Source organism: Colletotrichum fioriniae, assembly GCF_027942845.1.
Source record: "Colletotrichum fioriniae strain IMI 355084 chromosome Unknown scaffold_11, whole genome shotgun sequence".
NCBI lineage: Eukaryota > Fungi > Ascomycota > Sordariomycetes > Glomerellales > Glomerellaceae > Colletotrichum > Colletotrichum fioriniae.
The window spans coordinates 860,353-878,059 of NW_027076847.1; the positions used below are offsets into that span (position 1 = coordinate 860,353).

The 17,707-nt window shown below is 54.2% G+C and overlaps 7 protein-coding genes and 1 non-coding gene across 8 annotated transcripts; 2 read left to right on the forward strand and 6 right to left on the reverse strand.

Moving 5' to 3' along the window:
* Positions 1-1,120: 1,120 nt before the first annotated feature.
* Positions 1,121-2,833, reverse strand: N0V96_008862 (uncharacterized protein; the record flags this gene model as incomplete). The annotated part of the gene is made up of 2 exons (XM_053188798.2): positions 1,121-2,512; positions 2,594-2,833. The coding sequence occupies 2 exons, from the start codon at positions 2,831-2,833 to the stop codon at positions 1,121-1,123; spliced, it is 1,632 nt and encodes a 543-aa protein (XP_053053564.1).
* An 873-nt stretch (positions 2,834-3,706) lies between these two features.
* N0V96_008863 (uncharacterized protein) lies at positions 3,707-5,502 on the forward strand (the record flags this gene model as incomplete). Its single annotated transcript, XM_053188799.2, has 3 exons — positions 3,707-3,768; positions 3,921-3,962; positions 4,053-5,502. 3 exons carry the CDS (start codon positions 3,707-3,709, stop codon positions 5,500-5,502), a joined length of 1,554 nt encoding a protein of 517 aa, XP_053053565.2.
* A 389-nt stretch (positions 5,503-5,891) lies between these two features.
* Positions 5,892-5,975, reverse strand: N0V96_008864. The gene has a single exon. It is a non-coding gene; the product is annotated as a tRNA-Gln (tRNA).
* A 1,409-nt stretch (positions 5,976-7,384) lies between these two features.
* On the forward strand, positions 7,385-7,786 carry N0V96_008865 (uncharacterized protein; the record flags this gene model as incomplete). The annotated part of the gene is made up of 1 exon (XM_053188800.2): positions 7,385-7,786. One exon carries the CDS (start codon positions 7,385-7,387, stop codon positions 7,784-7,786), a length of 402 nt encoding a protein of 133 aa, XP_053053566.2.
* A 319-nt stretch (positions 7,787-8,105) lies between these two features.
* On the reverse strand, positions 8,106-8,946 carry N0V96_008866 (uncharacterized protein; the record flags this gene model as incomplete). The annotated part of the gene is made up of 2 exons (XM_065758469.1): positions 8,106-8,689; positions 8,739-8,946. 2 exons carry the CDS (start codon positions 8,944-8,946, stop codon positions 8,106-8,108), a joined length of 792 nt encoding a protein of 263 aa, XP_065612862.1.
* Positions 8,947-10,088: 1,142 nt separating this feature from the next.
* N0V96_008867 (uncharacterized protein) lies at positions 10,089-11,411 on the reverse strand (the record flags this gene model as incomplete). The annotated part of the gene is made up of 2 exons (XM_053188802.2): positions 10,089-11,257; positions 11,324-11,411. 2 exons carry the CDS (start codon positions 11,409-11,411, stop codon positions 10,089-10,091), a joined length of 1,257 nt encoding a protein of 418 aa, XP_053053568.1.
* A 2,198-nt stretch (positions 11,412-13,609) lies between these two features.
* N0V96_008868 (uncharacterized protein) lies at positions 13,610-14,374 on the reverse strand (the record flags this gene model as incomplete). Its single annotated transcript, XM_053188803.1, has 3 exons — positions 13,610-13,861; positions 13,921-14,211; positions 14,273-14,374. 3 exons carry the CDS (start codon positions 14,372-14,374, stop codon positions 13,610-13,612), a joined length of 645 nt encoding a protein of 214 aa, XP_053053569.1.
* A 1,645-nt stretch (positions 14,375-16,019) lies between these two features.
* N0V96_008869 (uncharacterized protein) lies at positions 16,020-17,705 on the reverse strand (the record flags this gene model as incomplete). Its single annotated transcript, XM_065758470.1, has 4 exons — positions 16,020-16,567; positions 16,681-16,740; positions 16,904-17,231; positions 17,286-17,705. The coding sequence occupies 4 exons, from the start codon at positions 17,703-17,705 to the stop codon at positions 16,020-16,022; spliced, it is 1,356 nt and encodes a 451-aa protein (XP_065612863.1).
* Positions 17,706-17,707: the final 2 nt, after the last annotated feature.

Here is a 17,707-nt window from a genome sequence, read left to right on the forward strand (position 1 = left end):
CGTTTGGCTTTTCATTTTTGTCTCTTGCTGCATAACCATTACGATACCTTTTGCGTTTGCGCCGTTTTTGGATTCTTCTTTCTGTCTTGTTAGAGTCCTTCCTTTCGATACCAGCGTAGACTCGCATTCAGTGTTTCTCGCATGTCATAGCACCCGTCAGAGACGTTACGTTACGTTCATAGCAGGAAAGACGGTTTCATATCAATTATGTCTACATAGCATTATCCGGTAGTAACATGAAAGAACCCACAGACAACTTCATACCTCTAAAACGATTCCTTTTTTGAAGTGAGAGTTGCATAGAAAAAAGTCAAAGTCCGACGTCGGAGGAGCCGGAAACGTTGAGAAAATACCCTACTTTGGATATGCGCACGTTTGAAAGCGTTGGTCACTGTGGCGTCCCTTTTCATCCGTCTCACATGCTGCATTTGCATCGCATCTTATCCCACCGGCAGGCAAAGTATGGCACGTCTGGGTAGAGTAGCCGTAGAAAGCGATGGCGATGGGAAGTTTAATCTCCAATTCATTACTTTGGTTTGCCTATCGAGAGGGATGATCTGACACATTTCCGGTTGTGGATGTCCGCATGTTTGTTTTCTCGATCGAGGGGGTGTGGCAGACACCAACGTGGTCAACAGTGTGAATACGAAATTAAGAGACGGCAATGTCAGTTCATGAGTTCATGATTTGTTGTTCATAGCAGTACAATTGGGATATCGTACAATACATCTACCTCCACCGGCCATGGTAAGCTCCATTCTCCTCGTCACTGCTCATCATCATCGAAAGAGAAACATCGGAAAAAAGCAGAACCCCCTCAAAGGAAGGATTGCAGACCAAAATTCCAGACGTAACCGGCATAAGAAAAAAACGTGACTAGCTAGCTAGATGCCCCGAAAACTCCTGGGAATCAGTTTACCCTGGGTCCATTACTCTCTCATTCTCCTTCTCTCCACCTGCGAAGCTGCGGGCTAAGGATTGGCGAAATTGCTGAAACAATAGATCTGACAAGAGGGGGTTGGGAATCTCAATGAGTGACTGATTCATGCTGTGATTACCGTCTGGGAAGTCTGAAGACAAGGCCCACGTGTTATGGGAATTGGCACCTAAGTGATGGTGTCTAGCTCACAGACGGAGGGTTCAGGTTTCTCAAAGCGTCCATGGACGACATGGATACCTCCTTCTCGAGCTTGTCCCAGCATTCGGGGTGTCCAAGGGCCGAGATCCAGTAGTTACCCTGGAGATCTTTACCGAGGATGGTGAACACATTGCGAGAAAGGATGCTGCGCGTCCGCGCCAGAGAGTGGTGGTAAGCGATCTTTCCGGGAGGAGGGCGGTTGAGCACTTCCATAATGGAGGTATTGGCGGCGTTCTTTTCTGGGTCGCTGCCAGTAGTGTTTCCATTGGTTTGGATATCACCGTTGACCGTGATCGGTTCAGAAATGCGCGGTATCACGGCGGGAGAAAAGTCGATGCAATCAAAGAACTTGCATCGCGCCCAGTTGGTAAAAATGATGAGCATACTGTTCGGATCTCCATAGATCGGTTGGGAACTGCACCGGCCTCCAGCACGGAGACGACGCATAAATGCCATGATCTGAGAAGGTGTGGTCTGAGTCTGAATATCGTGGCGGAAGCAGCGAGCAACGTATCCGAGGGGGGCTTTGAGGACTTCGGCAGAGCTGAGGAGGGTCCAGGTTCCGAGGGCAAAGTTCTGTACGTACAGCTTTCCGGGGGCGAAGACAGATTTGAGACGGCCAGTGATATCCACAGCGTTGAGAACAGTAACAGGTCGGTTGGATCCACGAGCAAGGCAGACGAGTCGGGTCCACCATGCCGTGAGGACATCGCCTTCACTGACGAAAGGCGCCTCTTCGGTCCCTAACCCCTTCTCGTCCATGGCGTGCAGGTCTGCCATGGCGCGAGCGCGAAGACCGGCGACAAAGTCTGCAGGCAGGCAGAGGACTTTGGACTCGATTTCCGGACGACGATACATATCCCAGAGGAACCGCAAGCTGAATCGAAAGTGGCGAAAACCCTTGAGTTGTCGCCGGTCAAGCAAGTATGCCTCCTTCTCAGGATCAGTGTCCACGCCGACGTCGTCGAGGATGTCCTTGTGAGCACCGTGGATAACAGGGACTTCTGCCTCGCGACCGGCAAGGACTTGCGACCAAGCCTGCACCAAGGCTTGCATGCCCGCGGCGCCAAACATAACGTGTGAAAAGAGGAGACCGACGAGGGTTGCATCGTTGAAAGAGACGACATGGAGAGCAATCTGAGGTTCATCGGAGCACATCAGATCTTCGAGTGTCTTGGGAGCGTCTTGACGGGCACCGAGGTTGTAGAAGTTGATGACACCAGGCTGGACAGACGGAGTAGAGGTGGTAGTTGGGAGGTGCTTCGCAACATTGTGTTCCTTGATGCTGAAGTCGTGCACATCGTGAGAAAAGCGAATGGCAGGGCGAGCAGGCGTGAACTGTTTCGGGACATGCAGCTCGAGTTGGTTGTCGGGCTGATTGATTGCTTGAGTTAGCAAGACTCATTTCCAGAGTGTGGTTCAAGTGTCGAATTCTCCACACAAGGGGATACTTACTCTCATCCTCATGCGACCGCCAAATTTCCTCCAGTCACCAATCTCGATCAACCGAGAGAGAGAAAGATTGAGCTTCTCTGCGTCCAGGACATCGTCGAAACGAAGCGTCCAGTTCAGAAGCATCTCACGAAAAGGCTTCGTATCGTCAAAGAAGTGAACCGGGTAGACATCGTCTGTGGCTACCGTTGGCAGCTGGGTACGCTTGGGCTTGCGGCCGACAAAAGAGCGCATATAATCCATGATGATTAGAGAAGGAAAAAGATGAGCGGTGTCGTTGTTGGCTGCCGAGAGCTCTGACAAGACTTCCAGCCGCAGACCAAGACAAGACCAGGCAAAGGGAAGTCAATCCAAACGTTGAACAGAAATTCAAATGACTGGCATCACAGGCCTGCGAGCCAAGTTGTAGGACGCCGACTTATATGGCATAATAGATGCTATCCGTCTTGGCCGGAACTTTTGGGCCCAAGTCCATGGCAGCTTCCAAGGCGTCTCTGCGCGTGTACGGAGGTTTCCCGTAGGTTTGAAGCAGGGTCTGAGCAGACCGTTGGTCAAATGGTTCATTGCGTTGTGCAGATGCTGCAGCACCGAGAAACAGGCTTTGTCGAGAGAGTGTGTGCGTTTCGTACAGAAGCCGAGCGAGATCGTGCCCCCTTGAAGTATAACACTTGCAGCCGTTCCACCTTCAAGGCTGGGCTATGTTAACTACCCCATCTGTTCTCTGCTTGGCGGGGGAGAACAAAGCTAGCGAAACTGTTGGCCCTAACCTCTAAGCTTGTTATGATCTTGCATATTGATGGGGATCCCTGTCTGTGATTTACATCGCGTGTTACGAAATAGGTTGACAAAGTGAACCAACCCCGGAAAGTAAGGTGAATAGAGAGACTCTGTTATCGCGGCCGAGGATGGATATGCCCAGAGTGGGGCATAGTAGCACGGAGCCGGCCGGAGTTGGCTATCGATGCATCCCGCATAGTTCCCCGCAGTTGGAATTAAAGGTAAAGGGATTGCTTACCACCCCAATAAAAGGTAAAAGGCACGCCGCGGGCATCCTTTCCTTGCGAGGTGGCTTTTTGAACCGACGAAACTCTGAGTGACAGCCGCACAAGAGACAAGATGACAGGACAGCCATACAACCTCTGGGTGGGAGGCCAGGAGAAGCTGGGTCATGCAGAGCAGTTCGTGACCATTTCTTCCTTTTCTTCTCCTTTCGAAGGTTCCCAGTACCCCGCGCGAGGGGCTGCAGGGCGCTTATCTGTGCTCGAGCTCATGCTCATGCTTATGCTCATACTCACACTTATGCTGATGCTCGACTCTCACACGCCAACAGGATCCCGGTCGAAGACCCCGCGACAGGTGAGATCTTTGCCAAGTAAGTTCTCAGCCCTCAGCCTCAACTTCGATGCCCGTCCGCAATTATTTCCCACACGGGTGAGACTGACTGGCGTCCGAATGCGTGCAGCTGTCACGCAGCGTCCCTGGAAGACGTTGAAGAAACGATTCGTCTGGCGCACGAGACCTTCAAGGCCGGAACGTGGTCAAGAGCGCCCCGTCATGTTCGCGCCGATGTTCTCGACAAGACGGCTGAGTTGCTCACTGCAGAGCTGCCCTCGCTGATTCCTCTTGAGGTACGCCAAACCGGACGCGCGATACGCGAGATGCGCGCCCAAGTGCCCACGTTGGTCAAGTGGTTCAAATACTATGCCGCCTTGCTACGCACTGAAGAGCGTGCGGTACTGCCAACCGTGGGCAAGCTGCACAATTGGATTGACCGTGTGCCACTGGGTGTCGTGGTGCAGATCACCCCCTTCAACCACCCGCTCCTGATCGCTGTCAAGAAGATAGCGCCCGCTCTTGCAGCGGGAAACAGCGTTGTGGTGAAGCCGAGTGAACTGACACCGCTCACAACGCTGCTGTTGGGCAAGATCTTGCAGAAAGCTGGTGTGCCTGATGGAGTGTTCCACGTGCTCCCTGGATACGGCGCAACAACTGGCAAGGCCCTCGTCGAACATCGGCTTGTTCGCAAGGTCGACGTCACTGGCGGAACCGTGGCTGGGAGAGCTATTGGCTCAATCGTCGGCGGCAATCTGGCGCGGTACACGGCGGAACTGGGAGGCAAAGCGCCGCTGATCGTCTTTGAACAGGCCGACGTGGATGTTGCAGTCAATGGCATCGCATTCGGGTCCTTCATTGCTAGCGGACAAACATGCGTCGCCAGTACTAGAATCCTCGTCCAAGAAGGGATCATGCAGCCAGTGTTGGAGAAGCTCAAAGCCAAGGCCGAATCCATCGTCCGGCGGATGGGCTCACCCAGCAACCAGGAATCCATGATGGGCCCGCTGGTGTCGGCGAAGCAATTGTCAAACGTAGAGGCGCTTGTGAATGAAGCGCTTGCTACAGAAGGCGCAGCTTTTACTGGCGGCCGTCGCATGTCTGGAACCAGTAGCCTAGATGGAATCGACTTTGCCAAGGGATACTACTTTGAACCGACGGTGCTGGTATCTCGTGCCGAGGGCGACATCCTCAAGTCGCGCATCTGGCGTGAGGAAGCGTTTGGGCCGGTCATTGTGGTGGCGCCGTTCAAAAAGGAATCAGAGGCCATCGCACTCGCCAACGACAGTGAATTCGGTTTAGGAGCGGGCATCTGGACGCAGGACGTGGCGCAAGCGTTTCGAGTGTCTGAAGAAATCGACGCAGGCATCGTGTGGGTGAATACGCACCATCGAAACGATCCCAGCAGTCCGTGGGGTGGCGCAACGAGCGCGAGCGGTGTTGGCAGCGAGAACGGTATCGATGCATACCAGGCTTACACGACTACTAAGAGCACAATCATTAGCTATGCGAGCCCAGAGGAGGCGCTGGCGGCAGACGACTGGTTCCGCGAGGGCGCCGGTGACGTGCGATACGGATAGACGGACCCTCGATAAGTAGACCCTCAATGGACGAAGTGTCGCCCATGGATCAATTGACCAATGCCAGCTATTGAGTTGCGAATAAAAGAGTGAGAGGGAGGAAAAACGAGAGAGACAATGATGTTCCTCTCATGTTCGGGGATGAAGTGCTCGTTTCAGAGGACGAGAACCCGTCAGTGCGTGGTCGCTTGTCATAATACCGCGGCATGCAGGCCGAATTTCCGTCATTTGCGTCTCGGACCGCAGGTGCAAGCGAATTGTTGGAACGAGTCAACGCAGCAGGCGGTTTCGCTCGGATGGAATCCAATGTGAGGTGATTGGGAACAAAAGATGGAGAGTGAGGATGTGTCTGTCTGTTGAGATATTTGTGAGAATTGGCAAAAGAGATGAGGTCCATCCAGGATTCGAACCTGGGCCTACGGAAGGTTCTGAGAGTCAGAATCCGACGTCCTAACCAACTAGACTAATAGACCTGTAGCTGAAAGTTCGAAGGCGGCATCTTGTATCTAGAGCCTGTAGTGAAGTTTGCTGGTGGCGCCGTCTGGCAGCAGCTGGCTTCCTCGAGGCCTGCGTCGATGTTGCTGTGTCGCCTTTCCAAGAAGCCATCTATTGTGCGGCTCAAAATCGCGGAAGAGACGGATGAGCACCGAAAAAAGGTGATTGTTGATTGGGTGTCTTGGATTGGATCGAGGTCGACGCAAGGTGTCCGAAGTCTCGTTACAAAAGTCTGAAGGTTGATGGGATCCTCTATGCCGTTACCCGTGCCGCTACCCACGGCCATAAGCATCGTGGTACCCAAACGGGGCGGTCGCAAAGAGTGATTGGCTCTTGTTTCTGGTTTCGACATTGGCAAGCTTCGTCAACGGTCGTCCAAGTGTTGGTTCTGTCGTCGTTTCTGTCTCGTCGTAGGTAGCCATACATATCGTTCTGGAATGTCTGATGCTCGTTCGACTGGACCTAGATTAACGCAGATGGGAGAAGAAGAGAAGTAAGCTTCATTCCAGTCCTGTCCTTACCTTCCCTTAGTGAGTCTCCTCGTCGTTCTCCTTCTCTCTGCCCCTTCGCTTAGGTAAGGCAGTTGCTCTGCACTTATCCCGTGCCTTCCTAGCCGACCTCACTTAGATGCTCCATACCTGCCTCGATAGTTAGATCCATTCGATTCGCATGACATCATCCGAACGCCATCCACTCCATTACCGTCGGCACCACCACTAAGAGCAGGAAGGTGTGGACCAGAGCTTATTCACAAAAAGGATAGCACTCATATCAGACCATTCGGGAAGGAAGGAACCTCACAGTCTCGCCTTCCCTAGGTTCACTTGCACTTCAATTGGATGAGAACAACTCGCTTTCTGTCGCGAACTCTCTTTCCCCGACGTTTACCCCATTGAGACATCCAGTCGTAGTCGCATTGGCTTCAGCATCGACATCTAACGCTTCTACCACCTGCTTTACACATCTTACCTTACCTCTTGCCTCAACTTTCATTTCGCTCAAAGCAAGGAGCACCTTGGAGTCAGCCCTGCTTTCAGCATTAAAAACCATTGCTCCGAGCTCCAGTTCACATCCCGGTCACCGGCCGAGTCTCCCAGACTTTCCAATCTAATCGGCATTGAACCAGTTCCACGTTAAAACATGTCGCGACCGAAACAGCACATCGTCTTTCTGACAGGACCTACGGGCACTGGCAAGACGACGATAGCAAAGTATCTGACAGAATCGCTACGCATGACCTTTATCGAAGGTGACGACGTCTGTGCCCCTCCTCTCTACATCCTCCCCTAAATGAAGCACCAACTCTACGTCTGCCAACAAGCGCACTGACACTGACACACATGTCCGACCTGGTCAACAGTACCACCCAAAGGAGAACGTAGAAAAGATGCACAGAGGCGAAGCCCTCACCGACGACGACCGCTGGGGCTGGCTCGACGCCCTTCGTGACGAGGCCCTCAAAGAACTGGAGCGGGACCACCAGGGTGTCATCGTCACCTGTTCCGCTCTCAAGCGCGCCTACCGCGACATCCTACGCGGCGCCTCGCACCCGGAGAAGGACATCTTTGTCCACTTTGTCACACTGCACGCGCCCGAAGAGGTTCTTTTCGAGCGTGTCAAGAACAGGCATGGCCACTTTGCCGGCTCCAACCTGGTGCACAGCCAATTTCAAAGCTTGGACCCGCCACAGGCGGACGAGCCGGACGTCGTGGGCGTGGATGTGCAGCCGCCTGTGGACGAGGTGAAGAAGGATGCGCTGGAGAAGTTGAAGGGCTTGCTAAGCAGGTGAAGATGGTTGTCACTAAGTGGCTAGCATCACGCAGGTAACCGAGCATTCACTGGGAAGTACTTATTTGTATATATACAGTACTTGGAAAGTCGACCGCCTCAAGAGCTGAATGATCTCATCCAGACAATGAAGCCGAGGAATGGCAGGCGAAAAGACCCCTGAATCCAACCATTACTCCATTCCCATACAGCAAATCATCCAACTTAGCCCAGCAAGGCCCTTCAAAATGTAGCTAATTATCCGAAGCAGAAGCACTCCCATCGGTTGCAAGCTCAATGCGGAGACGGGATCGTCACCCCAACAAGACCTTCAACCCAGACTAGATGGGAGTGTTCAATAACCCAGTATAAGTCTGCTGGGGCTGCTCTTGGGCCTCCTGCAGCTCCTCGAACTCTCCAGCCTCACGCTCAGAAACGCGTGGCAAGCGATAGGACTGCGTCCCAGGCTGAACAGTAAGGTTGTCGAAATTTAAGCGAGGGTGCAGCGAAGGTCGGGGAGCCAGTGACCCGTGGTACTCCTGCCCCCGCACCGGAACGAGAGAGTCGTGATACACCAGCCCCGGCCGTGAAGGTGCATTTCCGACGTGGAGGTTCTGGTCCTGGACGAGGTTGGGAATCGAGTTTTCGGTACGACGTTTGGGCAATGGTATCAGGGGACCCCGAGCCTCTTGCTCGCGGAAGTAGTCCTGGGCTTGCGAATACCGCAGGTTGACGTCGTGGGCGAACGAGGTGTGCTCATCGATCCGGCGGCGTGCCCAGGGAGGGCCAAAGTTGTAGTCGACTAGGTGGAGGAGATCGCGGGCTCGCTCCGGCCGGTGGGCGGAGTCCCATTCGAGAACGGGTGCTGGGCCTGGACGGAGGCGGGGGGAGATGGACTCCGTCGCTGGCGAGGGCGTTGTCGTGTCTGCGGTGGGAGGCTGATGTCGCTTCTGGGAAGAAGAAGGTCCTGGGACCTGTTGCCCCGTTGATACGGACCGGCGGCGGAGATCGGTCCCGAGCTAGGAGGATGGCATCTTCTTCCTCGGGTGTGCCTTCCTCATATTGGCTATCCTCGCGATGGCCTGGTTGCTGGGGTACCCAGCCGACGGGGCCATATGGGGGTCGTGGCTGTGAATATATGATCTCGCCTTCGGCGGCGGGACGCGTAGTACGATTCTCCATTGTCTTGAAGAGAACAGGTGATGCTTGTGGTACTCGCTGATGAACAAGTAAAATAAAGGCAAGGGAAAGAGACGAGGAAGGTGGAGGAATCGATGTAATGCCCAACTTGCTATCGATCCAATTAGGTCGACAATGTGTCGATGTAGCAAATCTCTCCACTATCGCCAAAAGAATATAAATGGAGGGCAACCGCTCACGCAAGGTGTACAACACTTGACTTTTTTTCACAAAAAAAGAGCAGAGATAGGGGTGGTTTTCAGACAACCTGAATAGGTTTTCAAAAATTAATTCCCTCTCGTGGGATCGTGAACCCAGCTACAGCCCAAAGTCAGTTTTGTTTTTTTACAAAGTTCCCACAGACGAAGCCTAGCCCAGTCCAGCCATATATACGTCAGCCAGCCAAGATACCAAAAGTCCTGGTCACTTTCACGGCATCAAACACGGCACGATTCACGGAGTAAACCTCTTATCCAGGTTGGTTATCTACCTACCATACCTTGACCCACTCCGCGATAGCCTCAAACACCCACTTTCATTTCCAGCAAGGTTGTTCTAGTCGAGAATCTATCCGAGTTTAGACCGCCAAGGTATAAGAAGAAGACCCAATGGATGTCCAACTCTGGCGTCCCGCGTCATGGGTGAGAAAAGTAAGAGTCCTAAATATCTAGACGAGTCCAAAGGGGTTCGACCTAAGGGTATAAACTTCCCCATGGCCCAAGTTCGATTCTCCAGGTTCCAATACACCGCAGAGTGTTACGAAGACTCCATATGATTTACATGTGACCTCACTTCACTTCTCGGTAGCATTTTGCTCATGCTGTCCAGAGTTGGGCGTGAGTGACAAACGTCGTGTAAGTGACGGGCAGCTGTGTAACGTTCTCCAACATGGAGACATGCAAGAGGCCGACGTCCGCCAAGGCTCTCCCATTATCCATCAGCACATGTTGAAGAAACCGAACAAGCAAGAGTGTAGTCGATGTGGTATTATTAGTAGAGCAATCTATAAGCAAGCCTGGCTACCAATGCCAATACGCCCCTGTTCCGTTTCATTATACATAATTACATACATACACGCCCTTCTTCCGAAATATATGCACAGATGGAAGTGCAGGCAAAGCTGACCGATCGTAATAGCGATCCGATTACAGCATCATGACAGCGAATAAAGCCGCGATACCAGCAACGAAGAAGCTGTTCTGCAAAGCAGACGCAGCAGCGGGCGCCGGGGCGCTGGTCTTAGCGGGAGTGCCGCCAGTTGTAGAGGGGAGAGTCGTCTGGGCGTTGACAGATCCAGTGGGCGATCCAGAGCTGGAGACCAGTCTCGTCATGGTCGATAACGTGCCGTTAGCATGAGTGGTCGTGGTGTTGGCGGCGGCAGTCAAGGACGGAACCGGGGCGCTGGTGGTGGGAGTCTGGATGACGGTGGTAGTGTTCTTAGCACTCTGTGTCGGGACATCGGACTGCTGGGCCTTGTTCTTATCGTCCTTGTCGCTGGACTTGTCAGGCTTGGGGCCGGCAACGTTACCGACATCACCAACACTGCCGGAGCTGCCGCTCTTCTCGCCGGCACCGATGATCTGGATGGTCTGCCACTTGCCGTCGGAGCCCTTGGAGTACTCGTACTGCTTGGCACCAGCCTTGTCACCACCAGCGTAGTCCCAGACCTTGAGGGAGCGGTAGTGACCGGCGAAGGGAGCCTGGTCCCATTGGGCGAGACCACCAGCCCAGTCGATGGTGCCCTGGGCAGTGCCCTTTCCACCGACCCAGGTTCCGAGCTTCAGCTGCATAGGAGTTTGCGGGTAGTTGCCCTCGGCAGGGGTGGCGGTGCGGTAGACCTTTCCGTCAATGGAGAAGACGATGGACTCCTTGGTCCACTCAATGGTGTAGGTGTGGAAGCTGGTCATTGGGTTGAAGGGGACCTCGTAGTAGCGAGCGCGAGTGTAGTCGTTGACACCGAGGGCGTAGAAGTTTGTCTGGACATGGGTCTGGTCGGCACCAACAAACTCCCAATCGATCTCGTCAAGGGCGTCAGACTGCAGAACAATACTAGTGACGATGCCGCGACCGGGGGCGGCCTGCAGTTCAACTTCGACCTTGCCGAAGAAGAGGTAGTTCTTTGAGGTGAGAGTCGGGGCGTTGCTCTCCTCAAAGATGGTCATCTCGCAGCCCGAGTCGGCGGAGAATGACAGGACTTTGGGGTTGTACTTGATGCCGCCGTCGACGATGAAGAATGACTCGAGGTCATTCATGTTCTTGGAGGTACGGAAGTCATAGCTGGCTTCGCCGCCAAAAGCGGTGTTGGCAGGGCATGCTGAAGATTTTGTTAGTATCGTCATTCGCAGTTTGGTGTAAGTGGATGATGCGAAGGATAACATACTGTCGCCCTTGACGGGGTTGCAAGCAGAAAAGGTCTGGGCAGAAGCCAGGCCAGCAGCGGCCAGGGTTAACGCTGCGTAACGCATCATCTTGGATTGTGGTGATAGAAGAGTTGTGAGGAGGAGGAGGAGGAGGGCGAGGTTGAGGCTGTGAGTGGTTGTCGTTGGAGCCAAACTTGCTGCAGGAAAGGAGCGGGAGTAAGGGTAGATATCGACGCTGAACTGTAAGGTAGCACAAGACGAGTAAACAACCACGGACGGTGATCCGAGGAAGATGTCCCAAATATAGAAATTAAGAAAAGGCTAGAGGGATGGAAGAAAGGAACTAGCGCACTGGGCAGGTGGGAGGCCAAGGAAGCCGAGAATGGTGAAAGGACGGCACCGGACGCTGTGTCTCTAAGTTTAGGTCGAAACCGCCGCTTGGGAAACAGTAAACGGGAGGCTGGCGGATTCTGGGCGACCGAAAGTGAAGAAAGTGAATCACGAATGTACAAAGTACCCTGGTGTGGGGTGTAAGTGGACGAGGATGAACACGACCAGAGATGAAAGCAGGCGGCAACGGTGAAGCCGGGCACCGAGGACAGAGACATTTCCCACCTCAGGTCACCTCATTAAGAGTAAGACCACCAAGGGCTTTGGTTTTACGGTACTTTACAGCCAAGACGGGCAGAGACAAGAGAGGCTGTGTCTCTTTGCTGCTGCATTAGGGCCAGTAAGCGTGAGATGACACGAAGAATCGCTGTTTAGTCTGCTTCCATTTCTGGGTGCCTTCCTTTCCGCTTGAACGAATCCGCGCTTGCCAGGCGCACCACCTTCTTCACCTATTGGCCATTTAGCGGGAAGGAGTGCAACAGATGGGAGGCTGGGGACCTTCCTAATGATGAGCTAATGCAGGGTCCAAGTACCTTGGCTGCAAAAGATGGGTGGAGAAATACTTGTAGTAGAGTGCACCCTCGTCTTCTCCCCAGCCAGCTGGTTTGGCTTCAGGGACCCTCAGTGGCTGCCGCAAGCGGGGACTTTTACATCGATTACCTCAGCTTCCTCCCTCTTTCCCATCTCTGCACCTGCCTGCACCTTCCCTCCCTCAGTCAATCAGTCTCACTCGGTACTTACGGGCTACGGAGTACGTACCGCGTTCTTGCCGTTCAGCTCGTGTCCGGTCGCGCCGTTGCTGCCACGCCAAACCCTCTGCATCCAGCTGGGTTCCTTCCCATCTCGTGTTTGAATCGTCAGATTTGGCGCCGTTTCCGTCCCAAACATCCCTCGTCGTGTTGTTTCCTCTGCAGCTCAACTCTAAAGTCTCCCAACCTCTTCATTCCTCGCAAACCACATCACCGGTTCATCTCCTGACAGATTCGACCTGCCAGCGGCGCGCCCATGACGCCGTTGCCACTCGACTGCAGACGTCCATCAACCAACCCCTACACCATACTCCCTACACAATGTCCCATTCCCAGCCCTCAACAACAATGTCTAACGCCTTAACCGACATGAAAGTCTGAAGATGATCTTCACCCATGCACACAGACAGTCTCGGCAATCTTGGGCGCGAGCAAGCGCGGCCACTTTAATTTCCAGTCGACTACCTAGCCACAGTTGCAAGCAACCACACAGCCCTAGATCTCAGGGGATTGTGGCCCATCTACGCCAGCCGAGGCGCTAAGATGGTTGGCCGTCTCGTATCTTGGGAATAGGATGCATCCGTTCGAGTTGCAACAAAATTACCATCATGCGCATATGCTACAGGTGTCAAGTGAGTAGAATAACGGCCGATTGTATCAAAGTCCCCAAAGGTGCTTCACTTGGCTTCTCCGGCCCATCCCTATTCGTTGTTTTCAATCTGCTTTTTGCATTTCTTTTGGGTGCTCCGTCCTAGCGGGACTAAACACTAGGTAACTAACATGTATCAGCGTGCATCTTTTGTCCCCCTTGGCACGGCCTGAGAAAACACATCCTGCAACAATGGACTTGTCCCTTCGCCCCTAGCATCAATCTGGTCAATCCATCATAAGTCGTCTCGTAATCGGCGCCAAGCGAACCTGTTCCTCGACCATCCGCCAGCACATCCTCTGTGTCTTCGTGTGTCCATGTCCTGCCGACGGTCTCGAATCGATGTGGCCCCCCTGAGAAGAAAATTTGGAATGGTAAGAAGTGAAAAGTGTATAGACAAAAACACCCAGTCGTGTCCTAGTCGCTGACAATCATCAGCTCCGAAACAGAGACACTAGAACACGACACGCTAAAGAGATCCAATCGCTCTCGTCAACATCATCCGAAACTCGCTCTGCTTAGCAGGTGTTGAGCATGGAGGTGAGGGCAGTCTTCTCGGCAGAGGTGACGGTGAGGGCCCAGTAGCTCTTGACGGCAACCCAGGAGCGGGCGTAGGTGCAGTAGAAGCTGGTCAGAGGGGGCTTCCACGAGTCGGGGCTCTTGTCGCTCTTGGACTGGTTGACCTCATCCGTGACAGCCCACAGCTGGGGGCGGGTGAGGTCGTTGGCAAACGACTCACGCTTGGCAGTGGTCCACGATGCGGCACCAGACTGTCGTCCCATGTTAGCATGCACCTTTAATTCTAATGTTGCGCACAGAGCAGACTTACGATCCAGGCGTTCTTCAAGGGGACCATGTGGTCAATGTCGACATCGCTAGCGGCGGTCCAGGTGGCACCGTCGTAAGGGCTCTTCCAGGTACCGCTGGTCGCGGAGCAGGCAGAGTTGACAACAACGTTGGTGCCATCACGCTGGAGCACAGTCTCGCGGGTGTTGCAGGTGCCGGAGATGGTGTCCCAGGTGGGGAACAGGTCACGGTCGTATGTGCCGGTGTTGGTCCAGGCGGCAACGGTCAGAGCAGCGAGCTGGGTCTTGGCCGAGGCGGCGGTGGGGATGCCAGGCTACATGCAAAATGTCAGAAACGGCTTCGACAACGGTCAACTACGGAGGCTTCACACTTACGGGAGTGGGCATCGGCAGGGGCTCGGCGACGGGGTTCGGGGCCGGGACGGGAGAGGCGACGGCCGCGCCGGCGATCATGAACAAAGCAGCAGTGACCTTCATGGTGACGGTAGCGAAAGGGCGGATAGATGAGACCGGGTGAGAAGACAGGACTGGGATGGAGGCTGGAGTGATGTGGTGAACGGGTGGCTTGGCACTGACGATGAAGCAGAAACAACAAACCGAGAGCGGGAGATCTGCCGTGGTTTATATCCTCCGTCGACGTCCTTGCTGTTTATCTCGTTTGTCGTCAAAAGGACTCCCTCGTCGGCGGGTCGCGAGAGTTCCCAAGTCTGCGTTTCCCTCGCTTGTACAACGTCGAACCCCACCTTCATGTCGTTTGCAGCTCCGTCGAGCCAGTCACCACGCCGTCCGACCCCACGATTGTCTACCTGATGTCTTAATCTCCAGCCCGACCCTCCAGGAACCCGCCGACGATGCGGCATTGAGTCGATGAAACGGCGCGCTGTTCTGAAAAGGGGCACTCTGCCCGGCCACAGTACGACCCAAAGCGACCGTCTCATAGGGCTTTCGCAGGGGGGACCACAGGGTTTTGTGGGCGAGCTGACAGCTCCGTGTGCCTTTATCTCTCGTGTTATTGGCGGGGTAATCTAAACATATGGTCAACTTCCCGGTCTCTGAGTGCCGATGCACGGCGCGCTACGGCTCCCGCCCTCTCGTCAACCTTAAGCCTGGTCCGTCCCAAGTTTTCCAACCTTAACGCCAAGCTCACGAGAGTCGAGAACCAGCCACTCACGTCTCCCGGCACCGGCACGTTATCTTATCGGTCCCTGTCAATCACCTGCGAAAAGCGACATGGCTTGGCTGCGAAATCCTGGTCGTTCTGTCAATCTGTCTTCCATCTTGGTGCTGTCCGCTGCACGTCAACCCCTCCATGTCCCGGCTCCTTCAACAATAGCGCACGGGGTCTTTCACGAACCTTCCTGTTTGGGGGCCAGCTGCCGATGATGCGTGGTCAAGACTTCATGAGGAAGCCTGCCCTTGGGAGGTGACGCTCGTGATAGCAACCTCTCAGGGTCTCGAGAATCGAAACGAGGCAACCCACGAGCTGCAGGCTCGCAGACGTGCAGCACACAAACAACGAAGCCTAATGTCTCACGCCAGACGAATAGAGGCAGGTCGACGGGAGGGTAGATCCGGATCACCACTCGACACCGCAACGCCGCAAACCTGGAGAAGCCATCTCGACCGCTGGTTGGACTACATTTACGACAGCCAAGCAGGCCTGCGCAAGCGCTGATAGCGATCGCCATCCCAAAGCGGTGTACAACATGGGCTCGGATTCGCTGCTTGGCCATTAAACATAGTTTCCCGCCATACCTCGTAGTAGCGTTGCCCGTCCCCATAGGCTGGCTTTCCCAAAATCCCATTACTCGTGCGAGGCGGACCTCCCCAGCATGGCAAGACGCAAACGAGCCCACATCCCGACCTCCGATCGGACCTTGCATCTGAATAAGCTTAAGCGGCACCGAGTTGCGACTTCACACACACGCCACTCATTATCATGGAGAATATCTCGGCCGACTACTATCCCCCGCCTAGCCTCCGTGTCTTATCGACAGTCTGACAGTTTGACCGTTTCTCAGAACTCAAACGCGCCTTCGCCTAGACCTGTACATCCGGCCTTTCCGCCAAACCAGGCATTCTGTCGCCGTAAGTTGGATATCAGTCAAGATTCAGAGCAACTTCAAGCCTCGGCAGCGATAAGAAGATTGCAGGGGAGGGAGATATCCCGCAGAACGTAATAAGCTTGACCAAACGAAGAAGGACCACTCACCCCGACACACCCTGCCGAGCACATGCCCAGCAACTCGGAGCCGCAACCAGTAGCTCCTCCACACGTTCCCGTCGCGCAGCTACCTACAGCTCCGGGCCCCATGTTGACGAAGCCTGGCCCAGCGGGATACATGGCACTCGTTGTCGCGGCGGCCAAGACCGATGCCCAAGGTCCGTCCACGGCGATATCTTTACCCCAGAACGACGTCTTATCTTCACCGCGAGGTCCCATGCGCTTTTCAGAATCCGCCTTGAATGTCTCGCTTGCCCTCTTGCGCGCCTTGGAATGCGTTTCCTCCAGTCTATTCCTGAACTCAGAACGCAACGGACGTGTCGTTGTTCGCTGCGCTGTCGTCTCGTTGGTGTGCACCGCCGGATGCGACGAGACATGTGCAGACTCGGCGGCTGGCGGCATGGGCACATTGTTAGCCTTGGAGGCTGCATGCCATCCTTCGAGAACTGAGTTACATATACGCTTAGCAGGGGTTTGGTGAGAATGTGTGGCCGATTCTAAAAGTAACACAGGCACACATGGGGGCGCGGGGAAGCGTAGTGGTTGCAAGATGCCTTACGCTTTTCGTCTTTGCCTATTCCAAACATCTTGGTCGTAGGCAGGGCCATCACCCTGACGGCTATAGATAACGCATCTGCAGTCAGTAATTACGGCCAATTTGACTGTAGCTATCACCATCGGAGTGCGCCGAGCAGCGAGGACTTGCGATATCATGACTTCTGGCTCTGGCTGCCAAGATCAAGATGATGTTGCTTTAGGGTGGTACTGATAGGGACACTTACTTTCGCAGTACCAGCACTTGCACTCGGAGTACATGTCACCGTACTTTTCCTGGTACGTCTTACTTGTCCACTCAAAGGCTGTGCTTAGTCTATCCTCGTCAACTTTGTCATTGTGATCTACAAACGCCCCCGTCTTTGCGAGTGTGAAGTCGAGGTAGGACTGAGGAGAGAGCTGGTGCGTGTGCCACGCGAGGTCAACGTCGAGTGTTGGGACGGCAACTTTGTCCTCCGTGGACGAGGCAATAGCGATGACCTCGACGAAACGGGCGTACTTTTCCAAAAGTTTTGTCACGATGTCTCGCGCTGCAGGAAAGTGCAACCAGTTGAGCTGTCAAGGTCAGTCAACTGGCCAACTCAGTGCGTGAAGAGAGGAAGCCCTCACCTTGCATATCTTTTCAGTGAATGTTGCTTGGCGCATCACGCATCCTACAAGGTCAATGGAAAAAGGCGACGAGTTCTCCCAGTACCGTGACATCATCTTCCTTGTCTGCCGTTTCGCATCTAAACCCGGACGGAAGGCCGTCGTCACATTTTCGTGGCCAGGCCGGTTCATCACTTCACGGAGGTTCTTGGGATCTGCAAATTTACCGGTAAATTTCTCTTCCATGACATCTCGCACGGCCGTCATGCTCGGCGAGAAGTCACTTCCCGAATTAAAGATTTCGAGCATGTGGGCAAAGAGTCCGCGACGGGCGAGGCGCACGGGAAAGAACCGGTCTGGGCATTCCCCTGACGTGTTGTCTGAGGCGTACTGCAAAGGTATTGGGAGGCCTGTATCGAGGTCGAGAATTGTTCCCGGCATGG